At 37.7% G+C, this 19,910-nt stretch overlaps 2 protein-coding genes and 1 long non-coding RNA gene across 5 annotated transcripts; 2 read left to right on the top strand and 1 right to left on the bottom strand.

Annotated features, from left to right (window-relative positions):
• Positions 1–404: 404 nt before the first annotated feature.
• LOC131302067 (sulfhydryl oxidase 2-like) lies at positions 405–9,620 on the top strand. 2 transcript variants are annotated; one of them, XM_058328650.1, is made up of 12 exons: positions 405–731; positions 2,668–2,692; positions 2,784–2,876; positions 4,672–4,853; positions 4,980–5,049; positions 5,154–5,222; positions 5,314–5,387; positions 5,469–5,625; positions 6,350–6,390; positions 8,480–8,626; positions 8,712–9,155; positions 9,363–9,620. In XM_058328650.1, exons 1-12 carry the CDS (start codon positions 511–513, stop codon positions 9,382–9,384), a joined length of 1,545 nt encoding a protein of 514 aa, XP_058184633.1. In that variant the 5' UTR covers positions 405–510; the 3' UTR covers positions 9,385–9,620. The 2 variants fall into 2 exon arrangements, with proteins under 2 accessions (XP_058184633.1, XP_058184632.1); XM_058328649.1 differs by lacking the exon at positions 9,363–9,620 and having other exon boundaries at positions 8,712–9,249.
• LOC131302068 (uncharacterized) lies at positions 738–1,586 on the top strand. Its single transcript, XR_009191589.1, has 2 exons — positions 738–905; positions 1,026–1,586. It is a non-coding gene; the product is annotated as an uncharacterized LOC131302068 (long non-coding RNA).
• Positions 9,621–10,827: 1,207 nt separating the features above from the next.
• LOC131302065 (uncharacterized) lies at positions 10,828–17,622 on the bottom strand. Of its 2 annotated transcripts, XM_058328647.1 has the most exons (9): positions 17,274–17,622; positions 16,577–16,764; positions 15,122–15,300; positions 13,287–13,571; positions 13,142–13,200; positions 12,999–13,035; positions 12,806–12,877; positions 12,000–12,327; positions 10,828–11,528 (listed from the first exon to the last, which is right to left on the bottom strand). In XM_058328647.1, exons 1-9 carry the CDS (start codon positions 17,374–17,376, stop codon positions 11,109–11,111), a joined length of 1,671 nt encoding a protein of 556 aa, XP_058184630.1. In that variant the 5' UTR covers positions 17,377–17,622; the 3' UTR covers positions 10,828–11,108. The 2 variants fall into 2 exon arrangements, with proteins under 2 accessions (XP_058184630.1, XP_058184631.1); XM_058328648.1 differs by lacking the exon at positions 17,274–17,622 and having other exon boundaries at positions 15,122–15,284.
• Between the last annotated feature and the right edge of the window lie 2,288 nt (positions 17,623–19,910).

The following is a 19,910-nucleotide window of genomic DNA, read 5'->3' as shown; positions in this document are numbered from 1 at the left end:
GTCTCCGGCCACCGGACAGCCGATTCGAGCCGTTCAAAAATTCTAAAAAAAAAAAACGAGGGGGCCTTAGAGGGAATCAATGGTATCCAAGGTGTGTAAGGTACTTGATCCGAGCACCCTTTTTTCGTGTATATATGTATATTCGCGGGAATATACATATATACACGAAAAAGGGTGCTCGGATCAAGCACCTTACACATCTTGGATGCCGTTGATTCTCACAAAGGCCCCCTCGTTTTTTTTTTATAGAATTTTTGGACGGCTCGGATCGGTCGTTCTGTGGCCGGAAACGGCCCGGCACGGCCGGCCCTACGATTTCGGTACCGACAGGGTCGGTACCTGTAGTTACCGCACCGTTACCGTGACAAGTCAATACATACAAACAAGAATCCAGAAATCAAAGATTCCGGCCTCCCGCTTTCCTCTCTCCTCCTACTTTCTCTCTCTTCCCCCCTTCTTCTCTCTCTCTCTCTCTCTCTCTCTCTACTCCCGATCTCCCTGTACACGTCCATGTCTTCCATTCTTATACCACTGTCCCTGTTCCTTTTAAGCCTCGAAGCTCTATCCGCGTCATCAGCTTCAATCGGATCTCGCTCGGTCCTCAGGGCCGTCGTCGTCGAAAAAACCGGAAACCAGCCGGATTTCGCCGTAGATTTGAACGCCACGAATTTCGATGCCGTCCTCAGGGACACCCCGGCCACCTACGCCATTGTTGAATTCTTCGCTCACTGGTCAGTTAGAATTTTTTCAGTTATCTGTAGCGGTGAAATTCGTAATTTTAACTTCGATCTGGATTGCTGTGCTACCGTACTATAGTGTAACTGTTAGGCTCTGTTTGGACAGTAGCGGCTCAAGTATTTATTCTTTTTTAGGGCAGGTGAAGGTTGAGAAATGAGCCATGTTTTGTAGAAAGGTTTTAAACTTTTATGGTACGCCTATGAGCTTGGTGTCCTAATAGTAGCGTGTATTTAAGTTGTTGTTCGGTCCGCCTTTGGTGTGCACAAGGAAAGACGTGGTTTATTGAGAGAGAGATAGATAGATTCTTGAATGACTACAATCTGTGACGTGAAAGATTTTTAATAGGTCCGATTAAACAGTCAATACCATCACGATAAAGGTCAAAACTCAATGTTGAAAGTCACAGGCAATATGAATTTTGTTGTGGGCAGTCTAGGTTTTGAAGTTTCAGTTATACAGTTCATGTCTCCTTTAGAAATTTTTGATAAATGCTTGATAAGATTCAAGATGCTTGCATGTCAACTGGAAATTGGGATCTTGGATATATAGGGCAGTGGCCAGTGAGTTAGTCAATGGTGTTTTGTTTTTGTTGCGTTGGCACTGTCCTTTATTTGTGTGGGGTTAGTTACAAATCTGATTAAGAATGTTAATTATTTTGCTTCCGAAATTTCTTTTCGTGCATGCATAAGATACAATTATTTGATTATTTGGAAGGTTTTCAAACTCTTAGGATCAATGTTTCAGTTCCTTGGACAACTCTACAAGTTATATACTAGAACCATTGCCTTGGTATGGTATTACCTGGTATGATGTTGACCAATGTGGTGAAGCTTCAAAAACATCTAAAAGAAGAAGATACAATATTTCTCAACTGAAGCTTTTTTGTAATTATGAACACTGAATCTTATTATATTTTTACGTCAAAGAATGATCAAGTGCATTCTTTAAGCAAATACTAAGTAATTTTCAGCCATCCACAATAGGGATATTTTTTGGAGGCTTTATATTCTGTTCAGTATGAGTGGAGGGACAGTATCGTATTTAATCATGTGTTGAGACCACTTGTTCTACATGAAGAACTGAGTTAGAAAGTACCAGCTTGCTCATAAGTCATAAGTATATTGTTGTATAACTAGAAAGCTAAGGTAATATTTTCCTTTTCCCTTCACATTGGTGATGAATGATGATATTTGTGATCTCAAACATGAGAACTGGAGTGAACACTTCATTCTCTTTTTAGAGCCATTAGTAATCTGTGTTTAGTAAGTTGCAACTTGTTAACTTCCTCGCATGTTTTCTGCATTGGCCTGTGGTATAAAAGTGCCAATGGTCTGAGACTCTGACTGGAAAAATGAGTTGGGGATCCAGCGCATTCTTAATCTCCTTTAGTTGCGTCATGGTCTAAATACGAGAGCAATGACGTTATTATTCACTGATAATGCCTCATAACGGCATTATCACTTCCTATAATCCATAGAAACTTCTTGATGATTGTGACATATGCTACTAGTTGCATCAGACCCATGTCCCTTCTTTTGGAAGCCCATAGTAGGTATACTTGGACAACCACTTGGTAAAGTTTCAGTTTTACACCGCCAGGTCAAGCCGTCATAGAAAAAAGAAAAGAAAAACTATGACAGCCTCTTTATGTATACACTAATGGCCTTGATGCCGTCATGGAAAAACTTCGACCCTGTAGCCAAGAAGGCCAACCAATCTTATCCAACTTAGATCGCCGACTTCATTTTTGGGCAAAAAATCGCACAATTTAATTATTTGTTTTTCGTGGTCCCATCTATGTACTTCTTGTGAAATGAAGAAACAATTTGGATACTGCTGGCATGCAAGTACGAAGATGCTTGAACTTTCTGTTACTGTTCTTAGAATACTAGAACATGAGTTCTTTACATGCTTCTGTTGATCTTACAGGTGCCCTGCTTGCAGAAATTATAAGGTATCCTCTATGCTGAATGATGTGTTAAGAATCTTAAATTTACCGGTTTTGGATTTCTAATGGCTTATGACTTGTGAGTTTCAACTTGCAGCCACATTATGAAAAGGTAGCGAGGCTTTTCAATGGACCTAAAGCAGTTCATCCAGGGATCATATTGATGACAAGAGTAGACTGTGCATCAAAGGTATAGTTGCTATGCTTTCTTGATACTTCCTGCTGAGGCAATGGTATGCTGGTGTGGTCATGTAAATTACTTATTAGTTGTTCACCCTATGGCATTGATAAGGACTGTCAGAATATTAAATAGCTTTTGTCAGATTATTAAATAGCTTTCAATAGAAATAAAATGCAAAGATATCTAAAGCTAGCGTTTGGGCATCTAACTATGACATTAGGAGGGTTGAGCTTGTGCACTATTGGTGCTGGTGTCAGGGGTCCATTAGTTAGAAAAAAATGAAGGTTCAAAGGTTTTCCATCTCAAAAGGTGTCGAAATTGAAATTATTTGTTTAATAATAGGTTCTTTAATTCTCTGGACGGCAAAGCTTTTGAGGGTTACACGTGCGCACGATGTCCAAAGGGGCAGGAGAAAAGGTTGATTATTGGACATGGTTAGGTATGGTTTTGAGGTGAAAACTGGGTTGTTATGAGCAGTAGCGGAGCTAGGCTTTAAATGCGGGACAGACATTGTTCAATGGAAGCCCACTTTTGTTATTGTGTGTTGTCCATAAAAATGTGAAGTGGAATTCATATAATTAAATTTTGTCGTCAGCTTCTTTTTTGGCTGAAAAGAACACAAGTTTGGTCCACTTGTGGTCTTCAAATGAAAGCTGTAGAGATAGTATTGTTATGATCGAAAACGGTCTAAAAGAAATCTTTTGTATTATCTGTATAAGATATGAGTTTGTATGAAAACCAGTAGGTTGTACCAAAAAAATTTGCTTCAAACTTGGGGGGAGACAGATAACGAAAGAAGAAAAATAAGCTAAGAATCTGACACTTACTAGCACAAAGCAGGTGCGGGAGCGGAAGTGGGAGCGGGTGCGGGGAAGCGGAGGCACCTAGAAGCTCCTAAGGTAGGGAGTGCCTTAGGAGCTTATATAGATAATATAAAAATATGTATATAAGATTTCTTTAAATACTTAACCATTAAATGAAAAGTGATACTTACTGAAAGTTTTTCCGATCTTAAAGTGTAATTATTGGAAGTTACATATATTCTCAATTTGCAAAACTTCTTGACTAATATGATTTTCATATTCTTATTTCCACGATGGCATAACTCCTTTAAAAGTAAGAGAATAACTACCTTAACGGCCCGATAACCTCCCATCTTAGTTAAGAGCGAGCTCCCGTTATGCTCCCATCTTGGGAGTGCCGATTCGAGCTCCCGTCTGCACCTATTTTAGAAGGATCCTGCTACTAAGATGGACATAAAACTCCACTACCATAAGGTTGCATGACACATCAAACCAAATTTCAAAGGGAAAATGACGGCTCAGGACGTGTTTTGATAATTAATACCTGCCAAGGACATTTTCAGCATTAACAAATGTTCTTAGCATGTCCTTGGCGGGTATTAATTATCAAAACACGTCCTGAGCCGTCATTTTCCCAATTTCAAAAGCTTCACCCAAGTTTTTATGAGTGCAAATCCACTGAAGAATTATTGTGTACATATTTGTTGCCTGTTAGCCTAGTGCAATTCTATACGTACAATGACTTACAATTATGAAACGAAGAAATTTGACTAAAGAGGTTATTTTAACCCTAAATTAAAGCACCTGCAATTGCACATGGAGGATGATTTAGTAGAAGTTTTTCATCAAAGCTTTAAACTTTGAATCAATTTACTATTCCGTTTCTCTCTGCTGTAATTCTTTTCTCCTGTGTTTTTAAGTGTACTTTGGAACCCATCCCTTTTCTCATCATATACATCTCAGTAATAACTCCCTTTTCTCTTCATTGTTGGGCAGCGCAGATAAATACTGATCTTTGTGATAGGTTCTCCGTGGGTCATTATCCTATGCTTTTTTGGGGCGCTCCTTCTAAATTTGTCTCTGCTGGTTCAAAACCTAAACTAGACAAAAATGAGATACTTGGCATTGACGACGGGCGGACAGCTGATCGCTTGCTTAATTGGATAAACAAGCAATTAGGAAGGCATGTAACACCTTTGTTATTTTGTTGTACATGTATTGGTCATGCATGATTTCCAGAATTGTTACATTTGGAGCTTTTATTTTTTCCTCCCTTTGTTAGGTTTTGATCTTTCATTTGACTTTGCAGCTCATATGGCTTGGAGGATGAGAAGTTTGAAAATGAGCATCTCCAATCAAATGTGTCAGACCCTGGACAGGTCCTTCAAAAGCATTACTCACAGTTTTTCTTTCGGTGTTTCTTAAAAAAATTATTATGTTTCCTAAATCTTGGAGTTATTTTCGTCATGCTGATTTATGGAAGATTGTACGCGCTGTATACGATGTTGAGGAAGCAACATCAACTGCCTTTGACATCATCTCAGAGCACAAGGTAAATTTGGTTTCGTTTGGGCTTGAGAATATGTTGCTCTTCATGTGATTATGTTACGGCTTTGAGATAGTTGAAATAAAGAATTGTGCAGATGATCAATTCGGAGACTCGGGCATCACTCATAAAATTTCTTCAACTTCTTGTGGCTCATCATCCATCTAGAAGGTTAGTACCGAGAGTCGTTGAGGTCAGGTTTTACTTTCCGCAAGTGTAGCTTTGTCATTAACTGACTCGGGATTCATATAGGTGTCGGAAGGGAAGCGCAGAGTTCCTTGTCAACTTTGACGAGTTGTACCCATCAGATATGTTGGCAGACAAAAAACAGGAAACCATCATCGCTAATGGGAAGGGCGCACTAGGAAATTTACAGATTTGTGGGAAAGAAGTTCCTCGTGGATATTGGGTTGGTAACCAGTGAAAATTTTGTTCAAAGTAGTGATAAAGCCTTCCTTTGCTTAAACTGTACTTGAGTAGCTATCTTTGATATTTTTGTTTCGTAAAATCTCTTGAATTAGCAGACATGAAATTTGATTCCTTTTGTTGCATTTGGATTAGTATGAGAAAATACTTAGAAGATTCTAGACTTATGTGCTACTCGTAATTCTATTACGACTACGTACCAGATTCACCACTTCTTCTCGACAACATATACGCCCGAAATAATGATATTTGACCCTGAATGCAACCCCTGGGTCACCTTACAACCTGTATCTAGCAAATTACAAAATATCAAATTACGTCACTCTCAAATTATAAGAGATTTTTTTTTTTTTTTTTGAAATATTATAAGAGATTATGCATAAGGAAAACAAAATTACCCCAACTCTGAAATAAAATCAAATTGACAATCTAGGCAACAACAAAAACCACTTTCTTTAGTCAAAACAATGGCTGAACAGCAGATACAGAGGCTATATTCTACCTCTATTAGGTTTCTAAAGTGGATACGCTGCACCCTACCAACTCACTTTTCAGTCGGGTACAACTGTTGGGCTCTCATGACTTGGTTTTTCCCTTTTTTATCAAGTATAGATTAAGCTTTGGTCATTGTATATTTCAATTCTGTAGACTATCTGATAAAACTAATGGTGTCTCATTGTATCCCTTTTCTATGGATTTTCTTTTAGATGTTTTGTCGAGGCAGCAGGAATGATACAAGGGGATTTAGGTAATGTTGTATTCTTGTTTCTGATACATCAGTTAATTATCTTTTCACTATTGACTTTGACAATGTCAGCTCTCCATTTTATTGGTTTCTCCAGGATATTAATAGATTATATTCTTTGAATAAGATATTCCCTGAAATAACAAGTCTGAATAACAATGTATATCAACCACCATCATCGTTGCAATATTATTTTCCACATGTAGTAAACTAGCTTAGGATTAACTTTTGATCAACAAAGCGATTCATCGTATATCTGCTTGAAATTTTAGGTCAAGAGCATGACATTGGTGTATATTTTCCATTATTGGATGGCCAACACAGTCGATAATTGTGCATATCTGCAAGAAGTTTAAGGTGAAGGATAGGATTATACTGATTGACAAACTTCACTCATTGAAACAAGAAATTAACGTTGCTCCTGTTATGCATTTTAGTATCACTTTGTGTGTCTTTCTAATCAGGTGGATTTTCTAGCGAATGCGAATGCCAATAAGTCCTTCCTATGAAATATCTTCCGGGAGAAGCAAATTAGTTAGATGTATTTAATATCCAAGTGAGTCTTTATGTATGAAGTTTCTGTGGAGGAGAAGCAATTTTTTATTTTTTATACTGTGCACTGAAAGTGGAGTGGGCTCTTTTTTGAAGTTGCTTGGACTTGAAATTACTCCAGGAGATAACCACCAGAAGTTTAGCAATTGTTGCTTACTTAAGTAGTTAAGTTCACGACTTGTTTTTTTTGTTTCCAAATAGACATCAAAATACTACTTGTTTCCACTAAAGATAACCAAAAATACCATATAGACAACACAGTTAAGGGAATTGAGTTGTCTTGAATAGTGGTTATTTTTGGACTAAAATACCGTTAAAACCTTTCGGGCCCTGAAGCTGAGAAAATCTGACTTGTAATTAGGCCATAATAGCTGTCTGTGAGTGGGTAGCATCATTATAAATAACAAAGGGCAATGGCAGCATTTGGTTCAGATTTTCAAAGGGTTCAATAAGAAGCTTGTATGCACTATGCACTGTGTAGTTGCTTTTTGGCTTTTTCCTTTGAAAACAATTTTATGGATGCATAAACAAATTGATATGAAAGAGGAAGACATTTAGTGTAGAATTTGGGAGATCAATTGAGAAGCTTGTACGACAGTGTGTTGTTTCTATTGTAGAACAAAATGCTTATGAATACATTAAAAAAGTTGGTACCAAAGAAAAAGATAATCAAATGTGGGCTATAGCATGTGGCAGCCGTGGCGAAGCTAGTGAGAATTGGGTGGATGGATGGAAGTGGTTGTGAGAGAAGTATAATGGTTGTTTCAGTGTCAAAGGTGGGTGATTTCTTCCCTCTTGGCAATGATAATGTGAGTTCTCCTGGCAACAGCAGTGAAAACTGTTGTGATGGTGGTGGCAGTGATGGTTGCAGTGGTGTACTAGTGATGGGAACGGTGGTGACATAAGCAGTAGAAGGTTCCTAGCTTCTGTTTCTGCAAAAGCAATGATTCATTTATAAGTTTTCGTATTTTAGAAAACTATGTGGTCTACTTCTGAGCTGTTGAGCAAGTACACTTCAAGGTAATGGTTTCAAACCGAAATTAGTTTGTCATGGATGTGTTGTCATGAATCTGGTCGGTATCATAAGCATAGGATGATGTGCAACGGGAATCAAGTACCAGACTAAGCCTGAGCCTGATCCTAACTCTTGCTATAGCTTTCAGTGTACTTAAGTATTTGCTGCTTATGTGATTATAGAGAATGTGGCACATCTCATTTTGTGCCTCCAAATTGGTACTGTTTAAGCATAGTTGGCACTGTAGTTGGTGAGGCTTGATGTTTGATATGGCTTTAATACTATTGACACGATTGCCTACTTCTTACAACTACAGCTCTAAAGAGAAGTTCTTTGAATGCAATTTTTCTACTGACTAAAAACTTAATAAAAGCTTGCATTATTTGGATCTTCAGTTGTTACTTTTTGATATGGCTTGGCTACAAAAAAATTTCTGGCAAGCAAAAGCCTTAGATTCACAGAAAAAAACTTCTAGTTTTGGCTTAGAAGTTTCAACTAACCTAGTAGTTTTTGTTCCTATTGCAGCTGTGGTTTATGGGTTCTATTGCATTCACTCTCTGTGAGAGTTGAAGACGGGGAGAGCCAGATGGCATTTTCAGCTAGTTGTGAATTTATTCACAGTTTCTTCATCTGTGAGGAGTGCCGCCAACACTTTCATGACATGTGTTCAAGGTATAAAAAAAAAAAAGCCTGCTGAAAATCCTTGTAGTTCTTGAAGCTCATGTCATCTGACTCAAACAAAATCTCTCCTTGTCAGTGTTTCTACTCCTTTCAACAAAACCCGTGACTTTGTCCTCTGGTTGTGGAGTGCACATAACAAAGTCAACGAGAGATTAATGAAAGAAGAAACATCTCTCGAAACAGATGATCCAAAGTTCCCGAAGATGATATGGCCTTCGAAACAGCTTTGCCCCTATTGTTCTCTCTCCAAAAGCCAGGAACGTAATGGTACTAGTCAGATTGATTGGGACCACGATGAGGTTTTCAAGTTTTTGGGTAGCTACTATGGAAAGATGCTTGTGACTGTGTACAAGGGCAAGGGGCTCGAGGATGGTGGGACCGACAAGGCTGTCGCTGATGATCTGACAGTCTCTACGAATGCACTTGTGGTGCCTGTCGGGGCTGCATTGGCAATCGCCGTGGCCAGCTGTGCATTTGGAGCACTTGCTTGCTTTTGGCGCTCGCGGCAGAAGAATAGGAAGTATTTTCACCAACCACACTATTTTAAGAACATATAATCATCTCAATAGTGTAAGCTGTTTCAAAATAGTGTTCTGAAAGCAAAAAAAAAACAAGATTTACGGGGGAAGAAAAATAGAATGGAGGGAGATTTTTGTAGAAAAAGAATTGAAATGAGATGGAAGAAGGGGAAATTTTCTTATATGTTTTTCTCCCGCTACCGTTTCAGGCCGAGGAGAAGCTGGAATTGAGGTTGTGTTTTAAGGGACAGAATATTCACATGGCCATCAGTTTAAGGAACACAAACAGGTGAATTCAGGAGAGCTGGATAGGAACATAGACACAAAAAGCCTTGTACCAAATAGTCTGATTGAGGTCTTCTTCGACACCCTCGGCCTTTTCTTCCGAATATATCTAATTGAATGTACAGTTTGATGACCCTATATTTGGATTCATATGGTCCAACGACGGCCTTGAGTTTTTCTTATCATCGGTTCTTTCTCTCTTTCCATTTTCATTTTTCGGTTTTCTGGGTATTGGATGAGTTTGTGAGCATAGCCTAAACACTTAAGTGAGCATACTACAGTAGTTTGATTTGCATGGTTACCAGCATGCATAGTGCATTTTTCATAGAAAGGCAGATCAAGGTCTCTCTCTCTCTCTCTCTCTCTCTCTCTCTCTCTCTCTCTCTCTCTCTGTATTATATGTGTAATATGTATATATGGTTGTTTTACATATGTGTATATGGATTTTATACATCAAGCTCAGCTACATTTCCGGACATACAACAGAAACACTGAGAGATACAAATACATTGCTAGAAATCAAGACATACTACTAGGAATAGCAGCCAAGGCTCCATGAATAAGCTGTGTCATCCAATGTCAAAAGGGAAACGAAGTGAACTTATGAATGTATTCTTGAAAATAATTGCAAATTTTTCCGAGGATAAACTTTTCGAGAAGGGTCTTACATTTCCAAAAAGGTCTTCTGCATAAGCAAAGGGACTGATCTAAACATCAAAGGTACCAAAACAAAGCCAAGGAGTTGAGATGGAACGGGCCTCCTTAGTTTTCTCCAACAGTAGAAGAAAAGAGAGAGACTGTAGTAAGGTTACCATGATATGATGATCAAGTGATTGTTTTACGTGCAGCATTGGCCGCTTTTCCTCCCTTCGAGGGGTTTTTTTCCCTCTTGCCATGATAAAAACGTCTGTTCATTTTTGTCAGACTTGTAATGATATCGTCTTCTGGGAGACGTTCATTAGAAAAAAAAGTGCAACATTGGCTGCAGCAATGTCAGAAAATGCTCTCTGCACATTGCGTTTCTTTAACCAGTTGGAGAAGTCATGATTCATCGACCAATGTGTTATTCGTCGGGAATCAAATGCAATTTGCACGCAATGATCATAGTAGCATATCGTCTGAATTCCTCTTGAAACCATTTACGCCTACGTGTAAAAATTTTACGAATTTTCACAGTAAACCACTCAGTACCCAGCATTAGTACCCAATCTCTAAATATTGAGATCCTCAACTATTCACATTTTTCACTTTTGGCTAGAAAGAAACATTTGTACTGTCTGAGACCATGCCCCAGGATCATAAGATTCATAAAGATTCTAATTTAGCAAGGTCTAATGTAGACTCGCACCCGATGCTGGTGTCTGAGTCAATGGAACATATGCCGCAACATAGAAACTACAAACCTACTAGTAAATTCCAATAACCAAAACAATTTCAAAAGTTAAGGCGGCAAGAAAGCCAGCCGAGCTACAACCTTACGTTACAAAGGCAACCACACGCCGGCGCCCAAAAACTCAAAATGGCGCTTTGCCCCACCTTAATTTCTTTGGCCCCGACGGCGGATCATACAACTACCCTTAATTCTACATCCCAACATTCCTTTCTTGCATGTAACTTATCAAAAAAACATTCCTTTATTGCATGTATAAATACTCTATATATAGTACACTCTAAGCTCCACTCCTTGGAGTTGTGCTTGTAGATAAAACATCAGCGTTGCTGTTGATATTTCTGCAAGTGTTCTTTATTTTAAATGACAGCTTCGCAAACACTTCCTCCCTTTGGGGGCGGTTTGCATAAAGTAACCAGAGCGCAAGACAAAGCATTACTCCAACCGAGATGAGGGCGAGACCGGCATTTACCGTTTGGAGATCATGCTCGAGGGGAGGACAGTAATTTGAAGTGATGTTCCGAAAAGTGTCGCGCACAAAATTGCAGTCCTGGAGACTGAGTAATGGTGGAGCATACCACTGAAGAGCGACACTTATATTGACGGCCGCCACCAACTGCCCATACATGTCTGGGGTCACCCTTCCCACACTGGTGCATAACCCAGATGCTGACACTGTGCAAGTAAAATTCTGCCAAACCTGTCAAATACACGCAACAGTTTATATTTAAAAGGTTACACAGATCTCTCGGGCAAGCTTCAAAATAAGATAATCATTTATTTGTCCGTCGTTCTAAATGAGATGTTAGATCAGTCGATTTCAAATTCACAATTAACGTGAGACTAAGCAACCACCTTGCTGCAGGTACTGAAATAATTCAAGACTACAGAGCCAGCATGATGCAAGTCAAGATGAAGATGCAGCTAAAGGACAGCAAAAGAACATCTCTTTAATATTGGTCAGTTTGCACGTAGCAAGAGTTTCCACATTTTGTCTGGGTGAATGTAACTCAATGTAGCATACAAGCCCTAGAGCTAGGGCAGGCTCAGTTAAGCAGAGAAGAGCCAAAATGATTGCATTAGCTTTGCTCATGATCATCCTTAATTTGGAGCTTCGTCTAGAAAAACAATAACTAAAGAAGAAACAAAGCAACAATAGAACACCACATACCAGAGATGCATTTTCCATAGACACCTCGAAGGAAGTACACTGGCGAACTTGCAGCTGACCGTCATATGGATAACAAAGAGGTGGCATCGATGGCCCAGATTGATTGTAGTAACTAGGATAATTTGCCTGAGGAGACGGATTTGTATCTGCGATGGTGTATATGAATTGGTTGACGATATTTACAATATCAGTGACGACTTGTTTACTCTGAGTGAGGGTCTGGTTCGTGGTTCTTTGGTCAACACATGGAAGGATATTGCTAAGAGCAGTCTCTGCATGAGAATTATCTACCCACTCTCCCATAGCCATACAAGTGTCGGAAATGGCACTGAAACACATTAGAATACCTCCTGTCAGTAAATGGAGTTAGCTTAGCTTACCCATTAAGCATCTCGTTTCTTTTTGAAAGTTCAAGAAGCTAAAACAAGAAGGAAAACCAAAAGCAAGTTGTATTGCAATGTAAGTCATGAACGTGGGAGTTCCGTAAAATGAAATAAAAATTACATGAGCGACAAATAAATTGGATCAAGAAGAAGGTAAGTCTAGATTGGTAAACCGAAACAGTTCTGTTGTCTTAATGAAAGTACCACACCTGAAAAGGAACCATTTGGCAGAATAACCATAAACGTTTGGAACAAAGCATATCTTCACCCCATTGCAATAAAATCTTGGAAATAATTGCAGGTGTTGGAAGTTGGGGAAAATTTGTCCCTATTCTCTTTCTATTTTTTTGAACTTCTACACAAATTGCTATCAAAGAAGGAATATGTGAAAGCATAGTGAATGTACTAACTCCAATATCTTACTTGTTGAGTATTACAAATCCTCCACAAAGAACGAATGTGACTGCCACAAGTAACCATCCACTAATGAGAAATCTGCATCAGTATGAGGTTGAATCAGACTAGAACTATTGAGAAATATCCCACTATTTTCTTTCAGAGAACATCAACAGTATGACGGGGATGTGATAGAATTTAGAACCAAGAGAAATCTTACATGTGAATTGCATGTTTGTGACCAAGAATGGATAGAACTGCAACAAAACAGAGTAAAACATGTAAGTAGGGAATAGCTAAAAAGAGTCAAAAGCAAAATTGGCACCCATAAAATGGTCAATGGGATCTTGAAAAGATACATACAAAGACCAACAAGAGAGAGAAGAAGCATCAATGCAGCAACAGTGATCAATGACGATCGTCTGCAATGAAAGTTCTTTTCGTGTCATCATTGTGAGGTCAAACAAAAGGTAAGTTTCATGACAATATTAAGTACATGAACTTATACATTGCATTGAAGACTCTCTGTATTTTCCCAGAATTTTGACTTGTTTTCTGGCTCAGCATATCTGCTGCGGTATTTAAGTCTTCATTTAACTTGTCAATTTCCTCTTTGACATCTGAAGGCAGGAAAACCTGAGCCACATTGATAGTTTTTGCCAGCAACAGATACTCTGTGACATTTCTTAGTGTTTGCACGGTGAAGTCCGACTGATTCACCACATACTTCAGAGTATGCATCGATTCACCATGGAATTCATCTTGTCCGACAGACAGAAGAATACATCCGGTCCTGAGTTATGAACAACAAAAGATTTGTTAGCTAGAAACCAAGAAAGATAAGATGGGACATAAGTTCAGGAATTTGAGTGCAATTGAAATTCCAATCGAAAGGGTGGGTTACTATTTTCTAACTCCGTGTTTCACAATTACCAGCAAAATCAGTCTTTGTAAAATTTAACCCGAGAAGTTAAAGAAACACAGGAAAAAACTTTTTCCCAGCCACCAATTAGATTTTTGAGATTTGTAGAAATTGGCATCTCAAACAGCACAACAATAAATTTGCATACAACATCTAATCTTGCTACTTAAAAAATGAAAGGCCAAAAAGAAAGAGAACTGAGAGAGAGATGGAAATGAATGTCATTGTTAAAGGCCACAGCATTACAGGGAGCATCCTTACGGACAAAGAAGGAAGCGTTAAAATTGGTTTGCTCATGCACAAGTGCACAACCATGACAAGTAATCACATAGCCAAAAAAATAATAATAATAATTTGTATGAACCAGATTAAAGAAGTTACTAGGATTTGGACAAACTGAAAAGCCTGGTTGATGTAGTTAAAAAAACATAACGACTTTTGGTTTAATTGAAAATCTCAAACTATGGCCTGTGCTATCACAATGCAGGAGCATCCTAGGTATACACCCATCAAAAGATTGATTTTCCTCCTACAACTAGCTGCCAGTTTTGGGATCAGTGGTTGGTCTCCCTTCATCAGCTAGAAAAGAATAACGATTCATGATTCATTTTGGCTGTAAATACTTGGAACATGGCTTTTAAAAGTTGAGTTGAATCATGTTTGTAAGCGACACTCGCACTTGGAACTACTTCCAAAGAAAAAAATGTTCCTAGATGACAGAAGTTGCAAAAGAGACATCATTCAGAGAGAGATTCCTATACTCACACTGACAGTTTGTTTGAGAAAAACACACAACATTAATGATTAAGCTTTAAGTATGTGTTTGCTTCAGCGATTACGACTCAAACATTAATCAGGTGAAGTCCAAAATTTGCATGAAATAGGTTATAGCAAATTCACTTGACCGCACAACACCTCTCGCGCGACATACCTCACTAAATGCCAAAACATGGTAAAGCTTATACCATGACTTGTTAATACAGCTCAAATCCCATTCTTTCAAAATTTAAAAGGCAAAGAAAACTAAAAAGGTAGGGACTGAGGACACAACAAGCTTACAAGTTTTCCAATCCATGAACTTGGTTCATTTACGAACCAAGCTATATGAGCAAAATGAGTTGCTTTTTCAAGAAATATCAAAAAGATCTTGGTATTTTATGCATATACTTTATGTGTCCACATGTACACACACACGGAGCAAGCCCACATGCAGACAACATGAGAGAGCATGCATAACCTCAAATACAGGGGATGCACATCAATGTAGTTTTGTACTTAACGCAATGTCCACTTCACAAAAATAATCACACAAAAAGAGAGGAATTCTAACGTTAAACATTGTTCAAGCACTATAGTAGATACAGTTATAAAGCTTGAAATGATGATCATAACAAGCCAGGAGTTTGGAGTTAGATAATTACGCTGCAGCACATGTGAAGACAAGAAGCAGGATCAGACATATCCTTTGTGACAAGTGTGATTCTTTGCCTTTGACTTTTATTCTCCATCCACAGCAATGATGTACAACCAGAGCCAAGCCGAAAGAAACAAACCAGAGCACAGCGAGAATAAAACCAAAAGCACCTGTAAATCCAACCGACTATAGATAAAGTGGTCAGAATGATAGATAAAATGCCTTTCGTTTGTTTTTTCGTAACGAGCACTGCCATGTGTTGACTACCTAGATAAATTCAAGGAAAGATAATCCACTAGCATTGGTATATGCATGATTAGTAATACTAAAATGAATCATAGAGAAAGAAAAAATCGTCAGATTCTACGACAGAATACAATGGTCAGAATCATTGGCGAAGTGAATGCTTTTGCTGTTCATTTTGCAATTTTTCGTCGTTGTTCTTTAGAAAACAATGCATGACTTGGCTATAAGGAAGATAATGTAAGGAAATATATTAATTTCATTTTGATTCCATCTACACAATCATATTCATCACCATAACGTAATTTCTTCACTCACTTGTGTTTTTAGACAGCAACTCCAAAATTCTTAGCATACACCGACTTGTGTTACATATTGTTTTGAAGTAATACAAATAGAAGCAATCAACCACCCAGTCCACTAACAGCTTCTCTGAGCCCCCTTACAGTGAAAGATGTACTTCAAGGTACCCCACTCTAAGGAAGATGTGCAATTTAGGCAACATCAGGGCGAATGTTTGCTTGTGTATGCATGTGCTTCTACATGAGGCTATGGCATTCAAAGTTTCAAAAGATATATCTCTAGCTTCCTCATATTGGCGTATTCCACAAAAACTTGATCAGCTTTATTGGACATAATGCCTAAAGTTTATACAATATTCACAAGAATCACAACCAAGACCAATTCAAACTTCCACAATGAGTAGGTTTTTCCTGAGCACAAGTAGTTGAAAATTGTTCCCTATGGGTGACGACCTAAAATACACTACAGCCAAGCTTCTTAGTGCAGAATTCAGATTTTTAAAACCTGAACTTGGGCGAGAACAAGAAAAAGACCTTGTCATCTTGTTCTCATGGACCTTTTCTAAGACAATACAATTATAAACCAACCAACCAAACCAAAGCAGGTCTTATGTCGCTATCAGTTGGGAGTCAGCTACACAAACTCTTTTTTTTGCCAATCCCCTTTTAGAAAATACAGTGGAGAGAAATTGGAAAAATGTCAAATCGCAATTGCAATCTAAACTAAACATGTTCCTATCCATGTGCCAAACTTTTTCAAGAAAATTTTCATTTCCATCCAGCAATTGAGTTACAGGAAACACAGGCTAGGCCATACAACCCCAGCAAGTTTCTCCAAAACAAGAGTCCATTTTTATCATAACAATCAACAAAACAGAAACACTATCCCACAACAAAAGCAAGGCAAATTTACTTACAGCCCAGTAATGCTTGTTGGCAAAATCCCATCCACCTCGATACCGCCTAAACCCATGAAGAATATCCGGCCTCTTCGTCCTACTCTCCGCCAACACAAGCGTGCTCAATGGCACCTCGTTGGCAGGCCCCGGCGCTTGAGCAGCCCCGCTCAAAGCCCCGTGTTTCAATGGCCCCAAACTCTCCTCTCCTACCACAAACCAAAACAGATAAACAAAACCCATCATTTACATCACAAAATCTTGAACACCCAGCTCAATTTTGACAACAGAAAAGCAACCAATGAAAAAAGATTCCCCCATTTCGAGAATACCTGTAAACCACTAACAAAGCGAATAAAAAATGCAAACCCATTACAACCTCTCCGAATCTTGAACACCCAGCTCAGTTTTTCACAGCAGAAATAACCAAGAAAAACATTTCCATCATTTCAAGAATATACATTTAAAGCACAAAAAAGAAAAAACCCAGAAACAAAACCTATCACGTCATCCCAAATCTTGGACAGCCCGACTCAATTTCCACAACAGAAAAAAAAAAAAATCCTTTTTCTTTTCTGGTAAGCAAAAAAAAAATCATCTTGTTTCAGGAATACATGTAAAGCACACATCAGATACAAAAAGAAAACTGCACGGATTGGATTGACAAATACACAAAGATAAATAAAGGAACGAAAAATGTAATTGAATTGTAACAAACCTAAGATGAACTTGACAGAATCTGTGGGTCTTGCAGCTAAAATGGAGCTGAAAAAAGATACAGAAAGGAAGAGAAAGAACTGGGAGACGACGCAGATCTTCATCTGGGTTTCCCTCTTTATATCTTCTCATTGCACAAAGCGCAAATTAAGGGATTCCATGCCAAGATTTTATATAAATACAACAAAATATGTCGACTGAGAGTAGCCGACGAGATGAATTTTTGTTATTAGTCCCGTCAACATTTTCCACTATGTTCTTCTGTAGGGCTTGGCACATTCATGCATTTATATAGACAAGGAAAAAGAAGTGGAGTTTAGATGTATACGATGTATACGTATAGAGAGAGAGTGACATGAAGATGTGATTGAGGAAACGAAACGAAAAAAGTGGGTGCATTGAATGACCCACCGTTAATGGATGACTGAAGCAAAGCTGGCTGAGCTAGCATCGTTTACTCTCTCTCTCTCTCTCTCTCTCTCTCCCTCTCCCCTTAGTAATTGCTGAATTAGTTAAAATTAGCTTCTACTAGATTCGTTTGGGAATACCCAAAAAAAAAAAAAAATTGGTTTGCATTGAAAAAAAAAATCGATTTTCACATTTCCTTTTATTTATTTATTTATAACTACACTCCCTTTTTTGATTTTTAGTATTGAAAATGTATGCATTTTTTTTTGCTAAAAGACAAAAAAAGAGTGAATGTAAAAAAGATGAGTGTGAAAATCAATTCCCAAAAAAAATAGCGGTTAATTTTTTTTTTCTTCAGATAAAAAAAAAATGGTTTAGGTAAATAATAGGTAAATTTTTTTAACAAATCTTGAACTAGATTAAAAGGGAAAAAAATTGTTTTCCTCTGTTTTTCTCCACAATTTAAGATAAATCTTAAACTGTGGAGCTATCCCGCATATTTTGAAAGGGGCCCTGAAGTATTCAACTTATACCAATGAGTCCTGGAGATTTACTGCGTGTTCAAAATGGCACCCTTCTTGGACCACTTTCCATTTCTAGATAAAAGTGTGGAATATAATTCGAGACTTCGAGTATGTCCTAAACATAAAGTGTAAGGGGCAAAATCACTTTAAAATCATGTACTTTGAACTTCACTGGGAATCAATAGAGGAGATGTGGCTCCGAGTTTTGATGATGTTAGGATTTGGTTGTCGTTTGACAACTGAATATCGATACATGTCACATTGGGATTTAGTTGTCGAGTCTAGTTTGGCAAGGTACTACAGATACTTTCATCCTCGCTGATTATAGTTTAGCAAGGGTACTACAGATACTTTGATCCTCACTTCCACCCTTAATTCAAGGATTCAAGTGTCTATCTTGAAGTTGAGAGAGCATGTAAGTTAATTTTACTTAAATACAAGGAGTAAAAGTGATAATTCCCGACAAAAGATACTGTAATTCAGGCGAAGTTTACAAGCCCTTTTTTGGGATTTTGTACCACGTGAATGAGAACAAGAAAACGTTAGTATTATCATAAGAGGGGGAATTACATTTCAGTGGAGAGAGGGGCAAAAAATGCCCAACTCATGGACCACTTTTTTAAAAATTCATCTAAATATGAAAATGAGAAAAGTAATTCCCAATGCATGAAATGACTATGTAAAAGGACTAATATATCCACACATATTTGAAATCCTAAAAATTAATTTCTTACTTTGTGCTTTTTTTTCCGGACACCCCACCCCCGACCCCACAACCCCATTTCCACATTTAGAAAACCCCCCCCCCCCTTCCAATTTGCCTGGTTTTTTTTTTTCTCTTTATTTCATTTTCTTTCTTTCCTATATAAATTTTTTTTCTTTTTTTTCTCTTTATTTCTTTTTCTTTCTTTCCAGTTTGAATCTTTTTTTTTCTTTTTCTTTTTTCTCTTTATTTCCTTTTCTCTCTTTCTATCCGACTGTTTTTTTTCCCTTTTTTTGTCCTTTACAGATTAAAAAATATAGTTACAAAAATAAGTGTTTCAATTTTCAATCTGTTTGAACCGGTGCAAAGATATTATTTTTCTGATCATTTCATCCTAAATGGTCGTAATAAATTTTTCGCTCTAACGCCTTTCAATGTGCACCCTAAGAAAACTTTAAAATTAAATAAAGAATCTTAGGGTGTTCGTTGAAAGGCCTTAGAGCCAAAAATTTACTACGACCATTTTGGATGAAATGGTCAGAAAAACAATATCCTTGTACCGGTTCAAACGGATTGAAATTTGAAAATTTTATTTTTTTTACACCATTTATATATTAAAAATATAGTTAAAAATTATGTATTTCAATTTTTTAGTTAAAAAATATAGTTGAAACACAAAGTTCTCCTTTTATAGCCTCCAGAAATAACATTTTTAGCACACGAATCAACACTCCAAGCATGAGATGTAAGTATTGCCTCTAATAAATCCAACTATTTTTTTCCTTTTTTTCCTATATACATATTAAAAAATATAGTTAAAAAATAAGTGTTTCAATTTTCAATCCGTTTGAGCCGGTGCAAAGATATTGTTTTTCTGATCATTTCATCTAAAATGGTCGTAATAAATTTTTAACTCAAACGTCTTTCAATGGACATCCTAAGACAGCCTTGAAATTAAATAATGAGTCTTAGGATGTTTGTTGAAAGGTCTTACAGCAAAAAA

This window comes from Rhododendron vialii, chromosome 9a (assembly GCF_030253575.1).
Source record: "Rhododendron vialii isolate Sample 1 chromosome 9a, ASM3025357v1".
NCBI classification, from domain to species: domain Eukaryota; kingdom Viridiplantae; phylum Streptophyta; class Magnoliopsida; order Ericales; family Ericaceae; genus Rhododendron; species Rhododendron vialii.
This window is presented reverse-complemented; position numbering and strand designations above follow the sequence as displayed.